The sequence below is a fragment of the Typopeltis vanoorti genome, chromosome 5 (genome assembly GCF_054136105.1).
Source record: "Typopeltis vanoorti isolate ZY-2024b chromosome 5, IOZ_Tvanoo_1.0, whole genome shotgun sequence".
Classification (NCBI taxonomy): domain Eukaryota; kingdom Metazoa; phylum Arthropoda; class Arachnida; order Uropygi; family Thelyphonidae; genus Typopeltis; species Typopeltis vanoorti.
Genome location: NC_143553.1, coordinates 11,825,947 through 11,845,528, shown reverse-complemented (window position 1 = coordinate 11,845,528; position 19,582 = coordinate 11,825,947). Strand labels below are relative to the sequence as shown.

General features: G+C 35.8%; 1 protein-coding gene across 2 annotated transcripts in view; it reads left to right on the top strand.

Moving 5' to 3' along the window:
* The window catches only part of LOC150106226 (gamma-tubulin complex component 6-like), a 909,633-nt gene that overhangs the window by 536,989 nt on the left and 353,062 nt on the right, over window positions 1-19,582 (top strand). For both annotated transcript variants that reach the window (XM_090392253.1, XM_090392252.1), the window contains one exon: window positions 6,230-6,410. In XM_090392253.1, the coding sequence (XP_090248379.1) occupies window positions 6,230-6,410 (181 nt within the window). The remainder of the gene's footprint in view (window positions 1-6,229; window positions 6,411-19,582) is intronic.

Here is a 19,582-nt window from a genome sequence, read left to right as displayed (position 1 = left end):
TCCAAGTTGATATTGTCTTTTCCTGGAGCTTTTCCTGTTTTGCTTTGGGTTAATGTTTCTGTTAATTATTCTAGAGCAGTGATTTGCAACCTTTTCCATAATACGGCACACCTAGACTAATTATTAAAATTCTGCGGCACACTAAAAATATATTCTTTTAATTTTTTTGATGATCTGGCAAAAAATAGACATAATTTTGATTAATTTACACATACAAGAAGACGGAAGACCAGATACTAACAAATAAATGTGCAAATTCGACATTATTTCTTTCAATTAATTTTTTTTCATAAATCTTGTGGTACACCTGAACACCTCTCACAGCACACCAATGTGCCGCGGCACACTGGTTGAAAATCGCTGTTCTAGAGTGATGTTTTCCAAGTCGTTCGAGTTGTTTGCAAAGGGTGATTTTTTATTTTGAATGTTTTAATCATACCACAGATCTTGGTAGTAATTTTGCCATGTTTCCATTTTAATTATTAATATCTGCTTTTTCTCTAGTTTCATTATTTCACTCTTTAAGGATTTTATATGTGCTTTTTGGTCTTTTAAGCATACAGTCTCTCTAATTTTTTTACAAAATTGTCCCATCTATTTCTCTTTATTCTCCTGCTAGCTGCTTTTGCTGTTGCTCTTTTTCTACTGTGTTTGATTTTTGATTCTATTGTCTTCAGGTTGGGCAGTTTTTATATGCTTTTTTCCTTTTCTTCAATAATGCATTTAATTTCTTCATCCCAGTCCCTAAGGCCTCTTTTTCGTTTCCACTTTTTCATTGTTCCTAAACTTTCTTTTGCAGCTTTCTTTCATTTTGATTTTTAGGTTTGCCCATTCTTCTATGTTCTGATTTTCTTTTATATTTATCATCCAATTCTTTATTATTTTTTTGATACAAATCTTTAATGCTATTGTAGTCTAGAACTCCAACTTTGAAGGATTCAAAATTTCTATTTCTTTATACTTTTTTGTTGTTTTCCATCTTGATTCCCATTTTATTTTTGTAATTAAGAGTTAATGATCTCATTCCATTTTAGATTGTCTGCATACGCTTGTATCTATTATCATTTCTGACATTTTGATATTGCTGATTATGTAATCAATAATACTTCTCGTGTCTCTTGCTACTCAGCTGTATCTGTCTTTATGTTTGAAGAAGTGTTCATTATTTTAAGGTTATTGCTTATAGTAAAATCTCTTACTATAAGCAATATTTCCATTCTATTCAATAATCTATTTCCATTCCTATTACAGTTAAGTTCTCCTATAGGTCCTATGTTTGGATTATATGGTTTACTGCGAATTCTTGCATTTGGATCACCTATTACCAAGATGTGATCCTTAGAATTAGTCTTATTTAAAATGTTCTGCAGTTGTGTGTAAAAGTTTTCTGAGTCCTCCTTTTTTCCTTCTTCAGGTCCATAAGTTCCAATTACTATCATATAGCCTCTATCTGTTTTAATTCTCATTTCTATTATTCTATCCCTCCAAAAGTTGTAATGGATTATATTGTTTCTAAGAGATTTATGTAAATAGATCATTACACCAGATTTAGCTCTCTCTTCTGCTTTTACCCCACTATATATATAGATGTAATTTTCAGTTTCGTCTGTTCTTCTCTGCCTTTTTTTTTTTTTTTTTTTTTTCATTTTAGATTCTGTAATTACTGCTATTTTTACATTTCTTTCTCCTAATGCTTGGTTCAGTTCTATGATTTTGTAGTGGATACTTTTCACATTTCAGGTAGCTATATTCCAATAGGTGTATTTCTGCCAGGCAACTGTTGTGGCTTCTTTAAAGTATTCGGGAGCGAAAATCCTCGTCTATGTAAGGAATGGAGCTTTTATCCCAGTCTATGATATGGTTAGTTCTTGAGAAATGAAAGGATATACCCGATTTTTCTTCTCTATTGATATCAACGTCTCCAATGTGCTCCCTTTGTCTAATCGCAAGGCATCTTGAAGTCTGGCCGATGTAATTTAAACCGCACGAGCAGGGTATGTTGTAAACTCCATCATATTTGAAGAAAGGATGGCTATCTTTTGGAGATCTTAAGAGCTTCCTAATCGTTTCTGTAGGTTTAAAAGTCACTCTTATTCTATGGGATTTGAGGAATCTTGCAACCTTATTAGAAACTGTTCCCATGTATGGAATGACGATTGTAGAAATATACTGTGTGTCGTCTCGTTGCCTTTGTGGGGGGGTCAGAGAAAAGTATCTTGTGGACGAGTCTCCGAGGGCAGCCATTCATGGTGAGGTTGTTCGATATCAGTGATTATTCATCTTGGAGATCTTGTTGATTAAAAAGATCAGCACAAGATGGTGAGAGAGGGCTACCCATTGCAAGGCCAGTCAGTTGCTAATATATGGTTTTATTCCATAAGAAAAAATTTGATGTTAAACAATGACGGAACAGGGAAGTGATATCTTGCAGAAATAAACTTCCTAAAATGTTGATAACTTCTTCCACAGGAATGTTAGTGAATAGAGATGTAACATCCAGGTTTGCGAGTAGGTCCGTATTGGAGATGGAGATGTTGTTCAATTTCTCAACAAAATGTTGGAAATTTCAAATGTAAGCATCCAAATTATGGATGTGTTGTTTGAGGAGACTTGCAAGGTATTTAGATAACAGATAGATGGGCAAGTTGATACCGCCTACAATAATGCATAATGGTATTCCATCTTTGTGTACTTTTGGAGCGCCATATAGTCTTGGTTTTAGTGGATGCATAGACTTCAGTCTTCGTTTTAAATCTGTAGACCAGTTCACCATGCGACGCAATAAATCGTTGGTATCATTGTGATTCTTTAATGTTGGATATGTGACTAGGACACGGTAAACGGATGTATCTGATAGTAAGTTGCTAATTTTATCTTCATAATCCCTGGTGTTTAAAAGTACCTTGTAGCACTTAACAGTTTCCTTTCGTAACTTTCAGGGATGGCCTCTTGTCATCACTCCCTCCCGCTGTTCAACCAAGCGAAAGAACTCCCCAGTGTCAACCCTGTAACCACCTCTCAACAGTTTAAAAGTCTCAATCATATCACTTCTCCTTCTTCTTCTATCCACCAAACTCTGCAGTCCACATTCCCTCAGCCGATCCTCATAACCAAAATTGTACAGTCCTGAAACCATCTTTGTCATCCGTCTCTGTACCCTTTCCACAGTTAATTTATCCCCTTCAAATCCTGGGGACCAAATCTGAGAACAATAGTCTAAGTGTGGTCTGTTCAGAGACTTATACAACGGAATGATAACTGTTTTATCTCTGCAGTCAGTGTCCTTCTCATAATTGCAACAATCCTCTGTGTTATCTTCACCACCTTTGCAATATGTCCCCTAAATTTCAGGTTTCTATCAATCATCAATCCCAGATCTTTTGTCTCCCCTACTTTCTCCTCCAGTGTAACTCCTTCCATAGAGTATGCAGCATCCCATCGATGTTTCCCAAACCTCAAGACCTTACATTTTACTGCATTAAACTGATACTCCCATTCATTTGCCCATCTATCTAGCTTATTCAAATCCTCTTGCAGGGCTACCACATCTGCACTATTACTAATAATCCTTCCCAGCTTTGCATCATCCACAAACAACTGAATATCCCCTTGCAATCCACTGGCAATGTCATTGATATAAAGGTTAAACAATATAGGTCCTAGTACTGACCCCTGTGGGACCCCACTTGTAACCCTCTGCCTCCTTGAAACTGCTCCACCATACACAACTCTCTGATACCTATCAGACAGCCAATCCTGAATAATCCAGTTGACCAATCTGACATCCAGACCCATGTGCCGCAACTTAAATATCAGCTTATCATGTGGCACCCTGTCAAATGCCTTCATTAAGTCTAAGAAAATTGCAGTATATGCCTTTCCCTCATCTAATGTTCTTGTAACTTTATTATAAAAGGCTAGCATATTGCTAAAACAAGAGCACCCCTTCACAAATCCATGTTGACTCTCACAGATAACATTACCCTCATCTGCCCAATGCTGTATGCGGTCCCTCACTACTTTCTCCAAGATCTTACCAACTACTGATGACACACAAACTGGCCTATAATTAGACACTTCCAGTCTGTTACCACCCTTATGCAATGGCACTATCTTACCTTCATTCCATTCCCTGGGCACCTTTCCTGCAGCCAGACTTTCATTGAAAAGCCAGGTTAATTATTCTGCAAGGAACAGCTTGGGTTTCTTTAAGGGAAGTCATGCCTAAGTAATTTGCTCATATTTTATAATAAACTTATGCTGAGTTAGATAAATGGAATGCATAAGCTAATATGTTGAACTGTTGCTAAAGTATCTGCCAGAATACCACATGAAAGGCTGTTGCATAAATCAGGTGATATAGGATTGTAGTATGAACTACTGCCTTAGATAAGAGGGTAGCTAACAGACAGGTTGAGAGAGTAGTAGTAATATATGGATTGTATGTAAGTCTTCCAGATTTATCTTGACCAATGGTTTTCCCAGGAATCTGGCCATTGTTGTTCAATTGTTTGCTTATAATGCAAAAATAAGCGAGGTAATCAGAGATGCAAATGATGTGCAGCACTGACAGAATGACTTAAACAGGATGGAATAGTGGGCAAATGATAATGGCTACCAGTTTAATATTATTAAGTGTAAAGTTATGTACAGGGTGATCAAAATGAAAGTTTTCCTGTTTAAGGTCATGTGGAGCATCATCCAGTAACCTAAATGCTTCAAAACTTTGAAGGAATACATTATGCATCAGGCAGAAGTGACATCTGAGAAAAAGGAAGTAGTTCCAAAATTCAGCACCAAGAGCACTATAATGTACCAAATGTAGATGTAGTAATTTTTCTGTGTGTGTAAGAAGAAGATAAGCAACACAAGTGTATATAACACATTTTTATTCACTTCGATGATGAATTCACAGACTGTACTGTTCAATGTGCTACCCTTCCCAGTATGCTATGAATGCAGCATACTGGGAAGGGTAGCACATTCGTGACCATCGAGCAGAATGCAGCTGGTCACGACAGATGTTGCACACGTGCTGTCTTTCAGAACTTGTTGAATGATCCAATAAACCCTGTGTTTGAGAAATCGCCAGTGCAAGAGGTGATATGAGATCAGATCAGCTGAATGAGAGCTTCTTAACCACTTCTACATATACTGTAGAAGTGGTTAAGAAGGTATTCAACCATTTTGTGCCCATATGAATGAGTATTTTTGAGGCCTATATGATAAGGAGATGAGTGCTCATATTATGTGAAAATGTTTACAGATTTTTCATACTGCATTGCAGCAATCTTCTGTCCATTACCAAGCATGAAAAGCAACACAAATAATTATAGTAATAGTACAGGAAAAAAAAAAAGTCCCTAAATCAATACTAAAAATGAAACATAAAAGTAATAAAAATTCTACCAGAAGATCTTTTTCATCTTCTTATTCCTCTTCCCATAATCCATAATGGGGCAATTACCAGGAGGATAGTTTTTGGAAAAAACAACAACAAAAACCTTCAATTAGTTCTTGATTTACACTTTTCTTTTAGCTTTGTAAATTAAGTTTTCGTTCATTTTTTTTATGTTGTCTATTCAATTTTTTACAGGGCTTCCTCTTTTGCAAGTTCCTGGAATAACTTTCTCAAGTGCCTGTGTTGGGAGTCATTTAGATCACTCATGTGTCCAAGCCAAAGAAGTTGTTATTAGAAAAAGAACTAATTCTTTACCTCTATTTGCATTTTTAATATGATACGTGCGTGATATTTTTTGGAAATATTTATAGCAACTGACTTCAAATTCAAGCAACCTCATTTCATCTTCTCTTAAGGGTCAGAGAACGAGTCTCAGTAGATAGCGTGACATACCTTAATAGTGAAACATAGAAAGAAGTGCCATATATTCTCAATCGCAGCCTTCTTTCTACTGATTTCTTTGCCAGAGTGAACACACCATAACAGTATGGTGTGATTACGCATAACGATATGAAAGCAACTCAAGATATTACTGTCTTTCAATTGAGAGACACAAATGGTCATTGCAGTAGCTTCGAGAGAGAGAGAGAGAACAAGAGGAGAGCAAGTTGAGTGAAAGATGGTACAGAAATGTTATCCCCTGTTGTTTTTTAAATATAAATAATTAATTTTCAGTACATAATAATTACAGTGATATCAAATAAATAGCTTACCTGTTTTTATGCTATCTTTTTCTGTTATATTTAGAGATTTTCTTTCTGTTGTTAGAAATAAGCCATGATGTTAAAAAAGAATTTGAGACTCAAAAAAAGCAACATTTACAAGATTTGAAAGCACAAATAGAAGAAAATGAAATACGTCGTAAGAAACAAAAAGAGCAGCAGCATGCTGAAAATGCAAAAATACTTCATGAAGAATTCAAAAATTTGGAGATTAAAGAAAGTATAAGGTAATAATATCTCATTTAATATAAATCTGTGAACATTGAAAAGAATACATTTTGCAGATTTATTTTATAATTTCATTATTATTATTATTATTTATTTTACTGAAGTTTGTTATACAATTGGAGATACATAGATGTTTGTTTAGAAGAAAAATTGTGGGCATGATTATATAGAACATAATTATTCGTATTATTTTATTATTATCATTATTATTATCATTATCCCAAGACCTCCATGGAGTCAAAGCCCCATTGGGGAGATTCCTTTGTCAAACACACAACTCATCATACTATACCTTAAATATATTCAAATTCTCTGCAGATACCACACTTTCAGGTAAGGCATTCCAATCAGGTACAACTCTCCTTGCAAGAAACCTGCTCCTAAGTCCCTTGCTTGCATCTTCCTTATATAGCATCTAGGGATCACCTCTTGTTCTCCCCCATTTCTAACCATTGTATGAAAAACCTCTTCAATGTTAATTCTGTAACAACTCCTTACCAACTTGTACATTTTTCATACCAGTCCTCTTCTTCTTATCCACTAAACTCTGCAGATTCCATCTTCTCAACCTTTCTTCATCCTTAGCATTCTAGAGACCAGAAACTACCTTAGTCAATTGCCTCTGGGCACTTTCCAGTATCTCTTAATTCTTTTGAAAACCAGGTGACCAAATTTGTGCATGGTAGTCCATATGTGTCCTAATCAATACTTTATACAATGGAACCAGAATCTCTTTCTTACTACTACAAATCAGTGTCCTCTGCATCATTGACAGAATTTGTTCTGCTGTCCTCACAGTTTTGACAATGTGTCCTATAAATTTTAAATCCTTATCAACCGTCACCCCTTAATTTTTTTATTCTTAATTACTACTTATACTGCACTTTTGCTTTCCTTACCTGTTCTTTATACTTCTCATGAAACTGATTATTACCAGTCATTTTGTGTTGCTTCCAATATGCCTTTTTCCTCTGTATCACATACTTAATCTCTTCATTCATCCATTTCACACCTATCTTATTACCCTGGTGACCCTTGGAATATATTTAGAAATTGCTTCTACTAGACAGTTCTGTAATATCTCCCAAGCAGCATTGATCTCCTTTTCACTCAACTCCTCAGTCTATGATACAGATGCAAACTGTCTCCTGAGCCTCTCATAATTATCATCCTTGTAGTTCCACGTATACTCTCTTCTCGCAAAAGTCCTCACATGGCTAGCAACTACTCAGGTAACATGGTCACTCTCACCAACTGGAGGGTATTTGACATCTCATTTATAATGACATCCCCTGATGAGATGATCAAATCCAATCCTTGTGTGCCCTCTGTTACATACTCTGAAGTAGTTATCCATCATAAACTTGAGAAATTCGTTTCCTTTACTTCCGGTTGCTATCCCAATCGATACTAATGTTTAAAATCACCCATAATGATCATCGTTTTTTTATTTATTTTTGGTAATTTGCTTATACATTTCTTGGTCACTACTGTCCATATTGATCTCTGAAAAGCATTTATTTCTCTGCATAATACTTTTCAACATTTATGCACTTGTCCCATTGTTTTATCAATCCTTCAAAACCAGAAGTATGGAATTATTTTGTTTTTGTTGTCTCATCCAACTCTACACTTCATTTTCAACCTGCTGATTATCAGCAAAATGTTTGCTACCAGAATGCTTCTTCACCATGTCAAAAACAGGTGAAAGTCAGTTGGGGCTGTAAGATGGATGTTGAAGGGGTTCCTACTAAACTTCTCGAATCTTCTTCAGGGTTCTTGTAGCTGAATGAGGTCTTGCATTGCTATGCAGGAGCAGTATTCTTCTTGTCAGTAGGCCTTGGACGCTTTGTGTGAATTACATCCCAAAGTGTCAATAAAATTTCACAGTACAATATGGCATTAGCATTTACACCATGCTTCTGAAAATGGGCCGGTAGTACTCCCTAAGAATCCCAAAAGACCATAAGCTTTCCCTAATGAGAGTTATTTCCCTAATTACTCTGACCTTATTGCTTGCTAATGAAGAGGGATGTTTCCATTGCATTGAAACATGCTTTGGATTCAGGATAGTAGTGATGAACCAATGATTTATCCCCTATAACATGATGTATCCCTTGTAACTTTTCTTCTGCTATGCAGAAGAAAAGTTACAAGGCTAGACCCAGTCAGTACATTTTGTGCTGAGGGCTCAGTTCTCTGGGCACCTATCATGCACACACTCACACTTTCCAAAAGTTTAAATGATCATGCATTATCCTGTAGGTTAGACCATGAAAATAACCTGTTGTACTCACTACACTGTCTATCATTATCTACCTGTCATCTCAGGTGATCTATTCCACCCATCTCATAGTGGTGTTTGATGCACTCTCAACAGGTTAACAAAATTGGTCTTCGTCTTGAAATGTCATGCATCCCTGCAAAAATTTTTGGACCCAGCTGTGAATTACTGCACATGACAAATGCTTCCTGCAATAAAAATGATACATATTTCTATATGAATACCCTTTGCAAGAAGTCTTGTAACCCACAAGAAATGCTGCTGCTGCTGTTATGTATTTCTTTTGGATCACTGACATTTGTACACTCCTTGAGTGAAGTTAATTTAGACTGCTGAAAACAGCTACAAAATATGTGCATGGATGCATGTTACATGTACTGTCCTCATCTAAACTGTGCTACTACCTAGTAATGCACACTGAAAACCATCCACTTCCATTTCATTTGTTTTGCTTTTGTTTGTAACTTACCTTCTGACTTTTTCTCATATTGCCTTTAAGTATTGATGTGAGATATTTGAGTGTGAATGTGGTGTTTGAATAAATTTTGTAGGTGATATTATGATAAATTCATTATTTTTGTTAGCACACTGATACACAATGGCAGTAAAAGGCAAATCATTGTATAGGTCTGCAAGGAAGACAAGTAAAGTAAATGATGTGTTTTTTTCATAAATGGTATGTGTTGTAAATGAGCATGTATGTGTGGGAAGATGTCACAGATATTTATGTACAGAGCCTGAATAAGAGAAAAGAACCAGATGATGGAAGAAATGCTATATTCACATGGACCATGAGGCTTGTTAAATATGAGTTTAGTAGAAAGTTTATTTTTCACTTGGTTAGACTATAATAAATTTAGTTTAATCCTTTATCCAAGTGTGAGCAAACAAAGTTTGCGCCTGAAAGTATCTTCAGGACTGAGGTAAGGTGGTACAACACCAGACAACGCGTTGCAAAGGTGGAGCAAGCTAACATCATTCCTATCTCAGTATCTCCCATAATGCAAAACACATCTCCTTGCGGATATGTATAATGTTATGCATTAAGGAAAGGGCCACTACCCAGACTAGTTTCAACCTTTATTGAGGTCTTTTCAATAGGAGCCAGGCCCAAGTGGAGATACCAAGCAGAAGCATTAACAAGGTCATCTCTACCTATAGGCGTTGCCAAAAGGTGGCACACCGTTTGAAGAGACCTCAATAAAGGTCGAAACTAGTCTGGGTAGTGGCCCTTCCCTTAATGCATAACATTATACATATCCGCAAGGAGATGTGTTTTGCATTATGGGAGATACTGAGATAGGAGTGATGTTAGCTTGCTCCACCTTTGCAACAAGTTGCCTGGTGTTGTACCACCTTACCCCAGTCCTGAAGATACCTTCAGGCGCAAACTTTGTTTGCTCACACTTGGATAAAGGATTAAACTAAATTTATTATAGTCTAACCAAGTGAAAAATAAACTTTCAACATCTTTCTCTAAATCCAGAGTAATTTAATAAAAAGGTGGCACACTGTTTGGTATCTCCACTTGGGCCTGGCTCCCACTGAAGAGACCTCAATAAAGGTTGAAACTAGTCTGGGTAGTGGCCCTTCCCTTAATGCATAACATTATACATATCCGCAAGGAGATGTGTTTTGTATTATGGGAGATACTGAGATAGGAGTGATGTTAGCTTGCTCCACCTTTACAACGAGTTGCCCGGTGTTGTACCACCTTACCCCAGTCCTGAAGATACCTTCAGGCGCAAACTTTGTTTACTCACACTTGGATAAAGGATTAAACTAAATTTATTATGAGTTTAGTAGTTTAAATATGAGGAAATATGGTGGCATAATTGACACAGCAGTTGGAAATTATGCAAATGTTAAGAGTGTGTGTAAGTGAGAGTAAGCAAGAAACAAGCAATGTGAAAGAGCAGGGTAGTAAGGAAAGAGAGATTGAAGTGGTGCTTATGAATGAAGAAGTGGGTAGCATGAGTGTAGACAATGAGAGAATAAGTGTGCAAGACAAACAGGGAAATTGGATGACTCAGTTGGACAGGGGAACACATGAGAAAGGTTGATGCTCTAAGAGGATGTGAATGCATTTGTAGACAAAAAGGGAATAACCTGGATGTAGGGAAATCAGTTGGATTTGAAGAAGGTTCTGGGATGAGTAAGGAGAAAAAGAAATGGATGGAGTATGGACAACTCACATCTAATAAGTGGTATCAGAGAAACTTGTTATAGATCCAGGAATGAGCTGTTATGCTTGTATACAAATGCTGGAAGTATCAGAAACAAGGGAAATGAAATTGTTGTATTGATTGAGTTTGTTCACCCAAAAATTGTTGGAATAAGGGAGACATGGTTGGATGAGGATGACATCATGACTGGAATAGAGATAGAAGGATATGATGTATTTAGTGAAGATAGAAAGAATAAAAAGGGAGTTGGAGTGCTATTGATAATGGAAAAAGAGTTATGTACATACAATGCAGAGATGCAAGGAGAAAATAGTGGTAATGGTTTTATTATTATTATTAATCTTATTATAATACAGGCACCTCCATGGAGTTCGAAGACTCATCGCAGGAGATCCAATCTATCCACACAATCTATCATACCTCTCCTTTAACCCATTAACTGACTCTCACAACCCATTCCACTCATTTACCACTCTCCAAGCAAAAAATCTAGTCCTCTCACCCCTACTAATTGCACCTTTATTTAACTTCCAAGGATGACCCCTTGTTCTGATCCCTCTAACCAAGTGCTGAAACATTTCCCTTGCATCTATCCTATAAAACCATTTAAGCAACAAATGTTTCTATCATATCCCCTCATTTTCTCCTATCAAGCAACTTCTGCAATCCACACACACCTTCAATCTAGCCTCATAGGGAACATTATACAGACCACTCACCATCTTGGTCACTCACCTCTGAATCCTCTCCACTGCTTCCTCATTCTGAAAAAATCCACATCTGGATAACTGTGCTCAAGTCTGTCTCCCCTGGAGACAGACTTGAGCACAGTTATCCAGATGTGTGCATTATTAAGGCCTTATGAAGAAGAATAACAACTTCGTTATCTCTACTTGTTAATGTGTTCTTCAATAGCCAACTATTATTATGGGCTACCTTAACAATATGTCCTCTAAACTTTAATTCTCTGTTTACCACTGCCACTAAATCTCTACTTTCATCTATTTCCTGGAGAACAATTCCATCAATGTTGTACATAACTTGTAATCTAATTATCCCAAAACACATAACTTGACATTTCTCTACATTAAATTGACACCCATTAACTTTTGCTCATACTGGCAGCTTATTTAAATCTTCTTGCAAGATCTCCACATCACCTTGATTAATTATTACTCTACCTAATTTTGTATCATCAGCAAACAACTGAATATTTCCTTTCAGGTTATTTTCTGTATCGTTTATATACAAATTAAACAGCAATGGTCCCAGCACTGAATCGTTTGCCACACTATTAGTCACTTGTTTTCACCTCGATTCTGCCCCTCCATATACCACTTTTTGATATCTGTCCTGCAGCCACTCTCTTATCTACTTAACCAGTGTCATACCCATCCCCATTTGTTCTAATTTGTGTAACAGAGTTCGATGTGGTATTCTGTCAAATGCCTTTGCAAAATCATCTTGTAGCCATTTCCTTTATCCAACTCAGCTGTTACTCTATTATAAAAAGTTAATAAATTACTAAGGCATGACCAACCATTCACAAAGCCATGTTGACCCTCATACAGTATCACATTTCTATCTATGCATTTTGAATTTTCTTTTTTTATAAATTTTCCTAGTACTTTTACCACTATTCCTGAGATACTGACTGGTCTATAATTTGCTACTTCAATCTTAGAAGTTCCCTTAATCAAAGGAATAATTTTGCCCTCTTTCCACTACATTGGAACTCTACCAGAGCCGAGACTTAAATTAAGCAGCTTAGTCAAAGGCATTCCCAGTTCCCTTCCACATTATCAATATCCCATCTAATCCCACAGCTATATTTACATTGAGATTCTGCAATATCCTGAAAACCTCCAATTCATCCACCTCTGTTCCCACATTTGTGTCTGTCACATAAGTTAAAGCAGTAACACAACTATTTTATCTGCTTCTGTCTTCTTGTGATCATAATCACTCATTAAGGTTAATCTTCCATAGTCATTCTCTTCTTACTTGCCACATAGCGTAAGAATTCTTTGGGATTTCCTTTGGTCTCCTCGGCTAGATTCTTCTCATAATCTTATTTTGCCTTCCTTGCCATGCTAATCAGCTTTCTTGCCTGAGCCTTGTACTGTTCATGAGTTGGTTGGTCACCTTTCTCTTTATATACCCTCCACAGCATTTTCTTCTTTTTCAGCTCATGCTTAATGATATTACTCATTCATCTAACTCCTATCTTGTTAATCCTCCTTACCCTAGGTGTACAATTTAATACTATTTCCTCTAGATGACCCTTAACTATATCACATGTACTACTAACATCCTTAACCTGCAGTGTTTTATACCATGGTACAAATTTAAGCTTCCTCCTAAGCATCACATAATTACCTGCCTTGTAGTTCCACAATTACCCCTTCTGGCTACAATATTCCTCATGTTTTACAACATGGTGTGAGATAGAGGTGAATAGAATGAAATACTTCTTTGGATGTTATTACAAACTTGGTAGTGTGGAGAATAGTGATCAGGAAAAATGTATAAGCAAATGGGAAAATCATTATGGGTGATTTTAATTATAGCAATATAGATTGGGATGATGAGAAAGCAACCAGAAATAAAGAAAATGAGTTTCTGAGGAATAACCCCTCAGGCAGTATGTAATAAAGGGCACAGGAGGATTGAGGGTCTTGGATTTGTTTATCTCATCAGAGGATGTTATTATAAATGAGATGTTAAATCTTGCTCTCTCTCTCTCTCTCTCCAGTTGGTGAGAGTGACTCTAAAGTGATTACCTGGGTGGTTGCCAACCATGTGATAACTTCCATGAGTAAAGGGTATATGTGTAACTACAAGTCTCCTTTTTTGTAGTGTTACACGGTGATCAGCATTCATTTTAGAAATTATGGACTTCAAACCGTGTTATAAAAAACTATTTTAATTTCCCGACGTTTCGACCTTCATATTAAGGTCATCGTCTGGAGTATATAAAAGGACAAGCTGAGTTACATTTCACAAAGTATGCTAAAGAGACAATGATTTGATCAACGGTTATTCTACTGGCATGACCTTTACTGAAAATATAATATATATATATTTAAAAATGATAAAAAATGTAAATAAAATTAAAAAATTAATTAATTACGGCAAAATAGATTCTCTACAATATAGAAACTCTTGTAGTTTCTCCATTCGGCTTTGAAATAATGTGTTGGATTCAATATCCACTTAATTTGTATAATTTTGCATCGCTGAAGTGAAGCCTTTTGGCTCTCTTTTTCAGTAATTCTCGGTGTCTTTTGTGATGTGACACCTTTTTTAGCAACTCGTATGGTAAAGCATAAGTTCTACATCACTGCAACCTGAGTATTCTTGGTCTGGCTTCACTGACGAGACCTCAAAAAAGGTCGAAACCGGTCTGGGTAGTGACCCCCCCCCCTATAACATATAACATCATACATATCCGCTAGGAGATGTGTTTTACATTATGGGCCATACTAAGGATAGTGATTGGAGCTTACTCCATCTTTACTATGAGTTGCCCCTGTCATGAAAGGTTTGCTTACGCTTGGATCTGCCGAAACTTTTATAGTTTCTATTCTATATTCGGCCTGAAACTCTTGTAGTTTCTCTATTCGGCTTTGAAATAATGTTGGATTCAATATCCACTTAATTTGAATGCTTTTGCATAGCAGAAGTGAAGCCTTTTGGCTCTCTTTTTCAGTAATTAATTATTTAGAAACTACATCAAAGCTATATTCTATTTAAGATAACATCAGAGAAACAGTCTTTCATACAGTAACAATAGTTTTCTTACAGTAACAATGATGTCCTAATTTAACATGACCATTATTATATTAGATTTAAGATTCTGGATTATCTACAGTCCTGTTTATAGTTAACTCTCAGGGAGAAAGATTCCGTGGGTAGAATATGTGTCTTCCATATACTTGGGATTTTTAGACCATCATTATTGTTAAGATTAGGGTGGTTGATAAGAATCTCACAGGCTTTCTTAAATTTACGTTCATACCATGTTTTTGTGTGATGTAAGCAACTGGTGCTTTTCAAGTCAGTTCTATGACTTGAAAACATAAATTTAACACGTTCACTGCCACTCTCCTCGGGCATAGTATGTTACCGCACGCCAAGCACTTTCACTTCTTCGAGGTCAGTACGAGTAATCTCGTATCACCCCACCTATCTATTACATGCGCTGAAGACTGTGTAACTTCAGTTCAGCATTCAGTGCAGTAAGGTTTATTGCATCTAGTCTCTAAAAATCTTCAGTTACGCCATGGCCAGTAAAAGAAAGCTTACTGATGAAGAATTAGAAATTTATGCTAATGTGAGCGATGATGAATGGAAAGAATTATTTGGTTCCGATTTCGAAGATGATTATAATCATACAGACAACTCTAGCGGTGACTCAGATGATGAAGAAAATTCTGAAGATGAAGTTTGCATCCAGCCAAATGCATCAACATTTACTAATTGGGAAAATTCAGAACAAGGCTCCTCACAATTTCACTTTGTTGAAACTATGGGTTTAAAATGTACACAGTAAATTTCAGTATCGAAAAGTTGGTTGAACTTTTTTTTTTCTGAAGATTTTCTCACAATTTTAGTTGAACAAACGAATTTATATGCTTTTCAAAATATTGAGCAAAGCTATATTCTATTTAAGATAACATCAGAGAAACATTCTTTCATACAGTAACAATAGTTTTCTTACAGTAACAATGATGTCCTAATTTAACATGACCATTATTATATTAGATTTAAGATTCTGGATTATCTAAATATGCACAGATCAAAAGAAGTCAAAGAATTTCATACTGGAAAGCAACAGACATGGGTCCTTGTAATTTACCATCTGTTGAGCATTATTGGAGTACAAATCATCTTTGCAATTTTCCATTTTGGCGCTATAAAACGGGCCAAAATAGATTTCCAATGTAATTGCATTATTTGCATTTCACAGATAATTCCCAAGCATCTAACGATAAATTGCCCAAAAACTAAGACCAGTCCTAGATCATGTTAATAGTGTAATGCAAAGCTACACACCAAAGAGAAACTTATGTATTGATGAGTCAATGGTGTTGTGGCATGGTAGACAGTCGTTTCGGCAATACATAAAAAACAAAAAACATAAATATGGCTTGAAATTCTATGAACTATGCAAATCGAATGGATTGGTGATAAAAATAAAAATTTATACAGGTAAATCTGAATCCTCTTTAGCGAAAATGGGTCACGCATGTGATATTGTATTTCACTTGATGGAAGAATATTTAGACCGAGGTTATGTATTGCATATGGAACAATTTTTATAATTCTGTAGCTCTGACTGAATCTCTTACTGACAGAAAAACTTATGTGTGTGGAACACTGCGAAATAATAGGAAAAACAATCCACCAGATGTTATACAGAAGAAACTAAAGAAGGGGGAATTTGTCTGGCAAAGAACAGGTCCTGTTTTAGTCAGCAAATGGAAGGATAAGAAGGAAGTTCTTTCCATTTCAAATATGCACAAATTTGAAATGTTTGAAGCGAAAAATCTGAATGGGAAAATTTAGTTAAAACCAAATATTTTTAGGGACTATAATTTGGGTATGTCAGGCATCGATCTTTCTGATCAAATGCTTTCTAGTAAGAAAGCATTGTATGATTTGATCATACTATTCCGCATTACGAAAGACAATTAGATGCCCAAAGAAATTGGCATTACGCATTTTTGATATATACATTCGAAATGCACATAAATTTTATATTATAGTTACTGGAAATGGTATGACTGCATTAAAATTTAGAGATAAATTTATCTCAGTTTTTGTTGGAATGGATGAGTTTACAACATCACAGAATATCAGCAGGATTTGGGATCTACATTATTTGGAAATTTTACCACCTACAGAAAAAAAGAATCACCTGACAAAGCAATACTGAGTATGTACACGAAACAAACAACGACAGGAAACACGTTATTATTGTCCTGTGTGCCAGGAAAAACCACCATTGTGCGTGGAAAATTGTTTTAAAGTGTACCATTCGTAATTTGATTTACAAATTACGGGTTATACTACGGGTTAACTTGTGCTTGGGATAGGAGGTCTGTAATTGACAAACGAGTATATTCGTAGCTGGCTTGTGAGGCTCATATAATATACTATACTTTTTCTGAAATTATTTCCCTGCTACCAAGCTCCTAGACATGCTCTCTGCTTTACTCACAAGCCAAGGGTCCAAATTAAGGTGCTTATAGTACGAGTTAACTCGTGCTTGGCATAGGAGGTCGGTAATCGACCTACGAGTATATTCATAGTTGGCTTGTGAGGCTCATATATCAACTACAAGTATACTCATAGTTGGCAGTGAACGTGTTAAGGAAGCTTTTGAGATTCTTATCAACCACTCTAATCTTAACAATAATGATGGTCTAAAAATCCCAAGCATATGGAAGACACATATTCTACTCATGGAACCTTTCTCCCTAAGAGTCAACTATAAACAGGACTGTAGATAATCCAGAATCTTAAATCTAATATAACAATTGTCATGTTAAATTAGGACATCATGTTTACTCTAAGAAAACTATTGTTACTGTATGAATGAATGTTTCTCTGATGTTATCTTAAATAGAATATAGCTTTGATGTAGTTTCTAAATAATTAATTACTTTTTTTAATTTTATTTGATTTTTTATTTTTATTTTTTATATTATTTGATTTTTTATTTTTTTTAAATATATATATGATATTTTCAGTAGAGGTCATGCCAGTAGAATAACCGTTGATCAAATCATTGTCTCTTTAATATACTTTGTGAAATGTAACTCAGCTTGTCCTTGTATATTTGTATATACTCCAGATGATGACCTTAATATGAAGCCAAAACGTCGGAAAATTAAAATAGATTTTTATAACGTGGTTGTAAAGTCCATAATTTCTAAAATGAAAAATGGATAACTACGAGTTTGGTGATTATGAGAAGCTCAGGAGACAGCTTGCAGCTGTAGCATGGAATAAGGATTTGGGTAGAAAGGAAATCAGTGCTGCTTAGGTGATATTCAAGAACTGTCTAGTAGACGTAATGTCTGAAGTATTCCAAAGGTCACAAGGTTAAATAACGGAGGTGTGAAATTGATGAATGTAGAGATTAAGCATGCAATACTGAGAAAAAAGACATTATGGAGGCTCCATAAGAGAAGTGGTAATAATCAATTCCATGACGAATACAAGGAACAGGCAAGGAGGGTGACTAAGTAAGGGTAACAAAAGTTCAATGTCAGCAGCAGTTAGCTGATGATGCCACAGCTGTAGATGATGTAGTTGAGATATTTAAGGAGCAGTTCATAAAGATCTTTCATCCTTGTGAATGTGAGGAGCGACTGACTGTGAGTGAGAAGGAGATATAATGAGGATTTAAACAACTTGATATTAATTAGCTGTGTGACTTGATGATATATAGCTTCTTATTTTGAAGGAATGTCCCAGAGAGTTGACATCTGCTTTGACATATTTGTATAATATGAGTCTTACATTGATCATGTTTCAAAGGAGTGGAAGGAAAGCACGATTATACACAAAGGGACACTGCTTCGTATAGGAGGTGATAGAATTGAAGCATCAAATTGTAGATTCAAGATTCATACAACACCTGATACATTCTCTGTATCAGATGTTGTGGTTAAAATGTTGGAAATGCTGGTGAGAATCAGGATCCAGTATTGGGTTGAGTTGGAGAGTAGATATTAAACTAATGTATTGGATTGGATATTAACTGTCTGATAGGTATTATCAAGTTGTGTATGAGGGAAGCAATATTCCAGAAGAGGAAAGTCATTAGTGGTGTGCCTCAGATGGTCTATTTTAGGGCCATAGCTGTGTTAACCTGTATGCTGATAATATTTGGGAAGATTTGAATGGGGATATACAGTTATTTGCAGTTTATGCAAAGTTAGGGCGAATTATATGTAGTAGCTCAGATGTTATCGCCTTACAAGAAAACTTGAATGGACTGAGTGAATAGGCTTGGGAGTGGGATATGGCAGTTCAGTATTGCAAAATGTAAGGTTTTAAAATTTGAAAACAGAAAATGGATGTAGAATTTACTCTGGATGAGGATATATTGTTGGACATTATATGAAATAATGTCCAACAATAGAAAGAAGAAATAAGAGATCTAGGGGTGATGGTGGATAAGGATCTAAAATTTAGAGGACATCTTGCCAAAATTGTGAGGAGAACACAATGAATTCTGGCAGTGATGTAGAGGACACCGACTTGAAGAAATAAGGAGATTCTGTTAAATGAAACAAGCAGTGACAGAACCATACTAGAAAATTTTCAAAAGGAATGCAAAGAGGAGGTGGAGGTATTTGACCTGAATCTGGTCAGAAGGTCAAATTCCCACTGATTGGAGTAGAACTCTCATAATACCCATCTATAAAAAAAAGGGAATAAAACTGAATGAGTGAATTACAGAATAATTTTTCTACTAAATGTTCCAGGTAATATTTATTCGAGGATATACTTGAAAAGAGGTTGAGAATGATTGTGGAAGAGAAACTTGGAGAAGAACTAGCTGGGTTCATGCTGAACAGAGATTGTTAAGATCAGATTTTCACTTTATGATAAATAGTTGAGAAATCATGGGAATATGACAAGGATCTGTACTTAAGTTTTGTAGATCTGGAAAAGGCATATG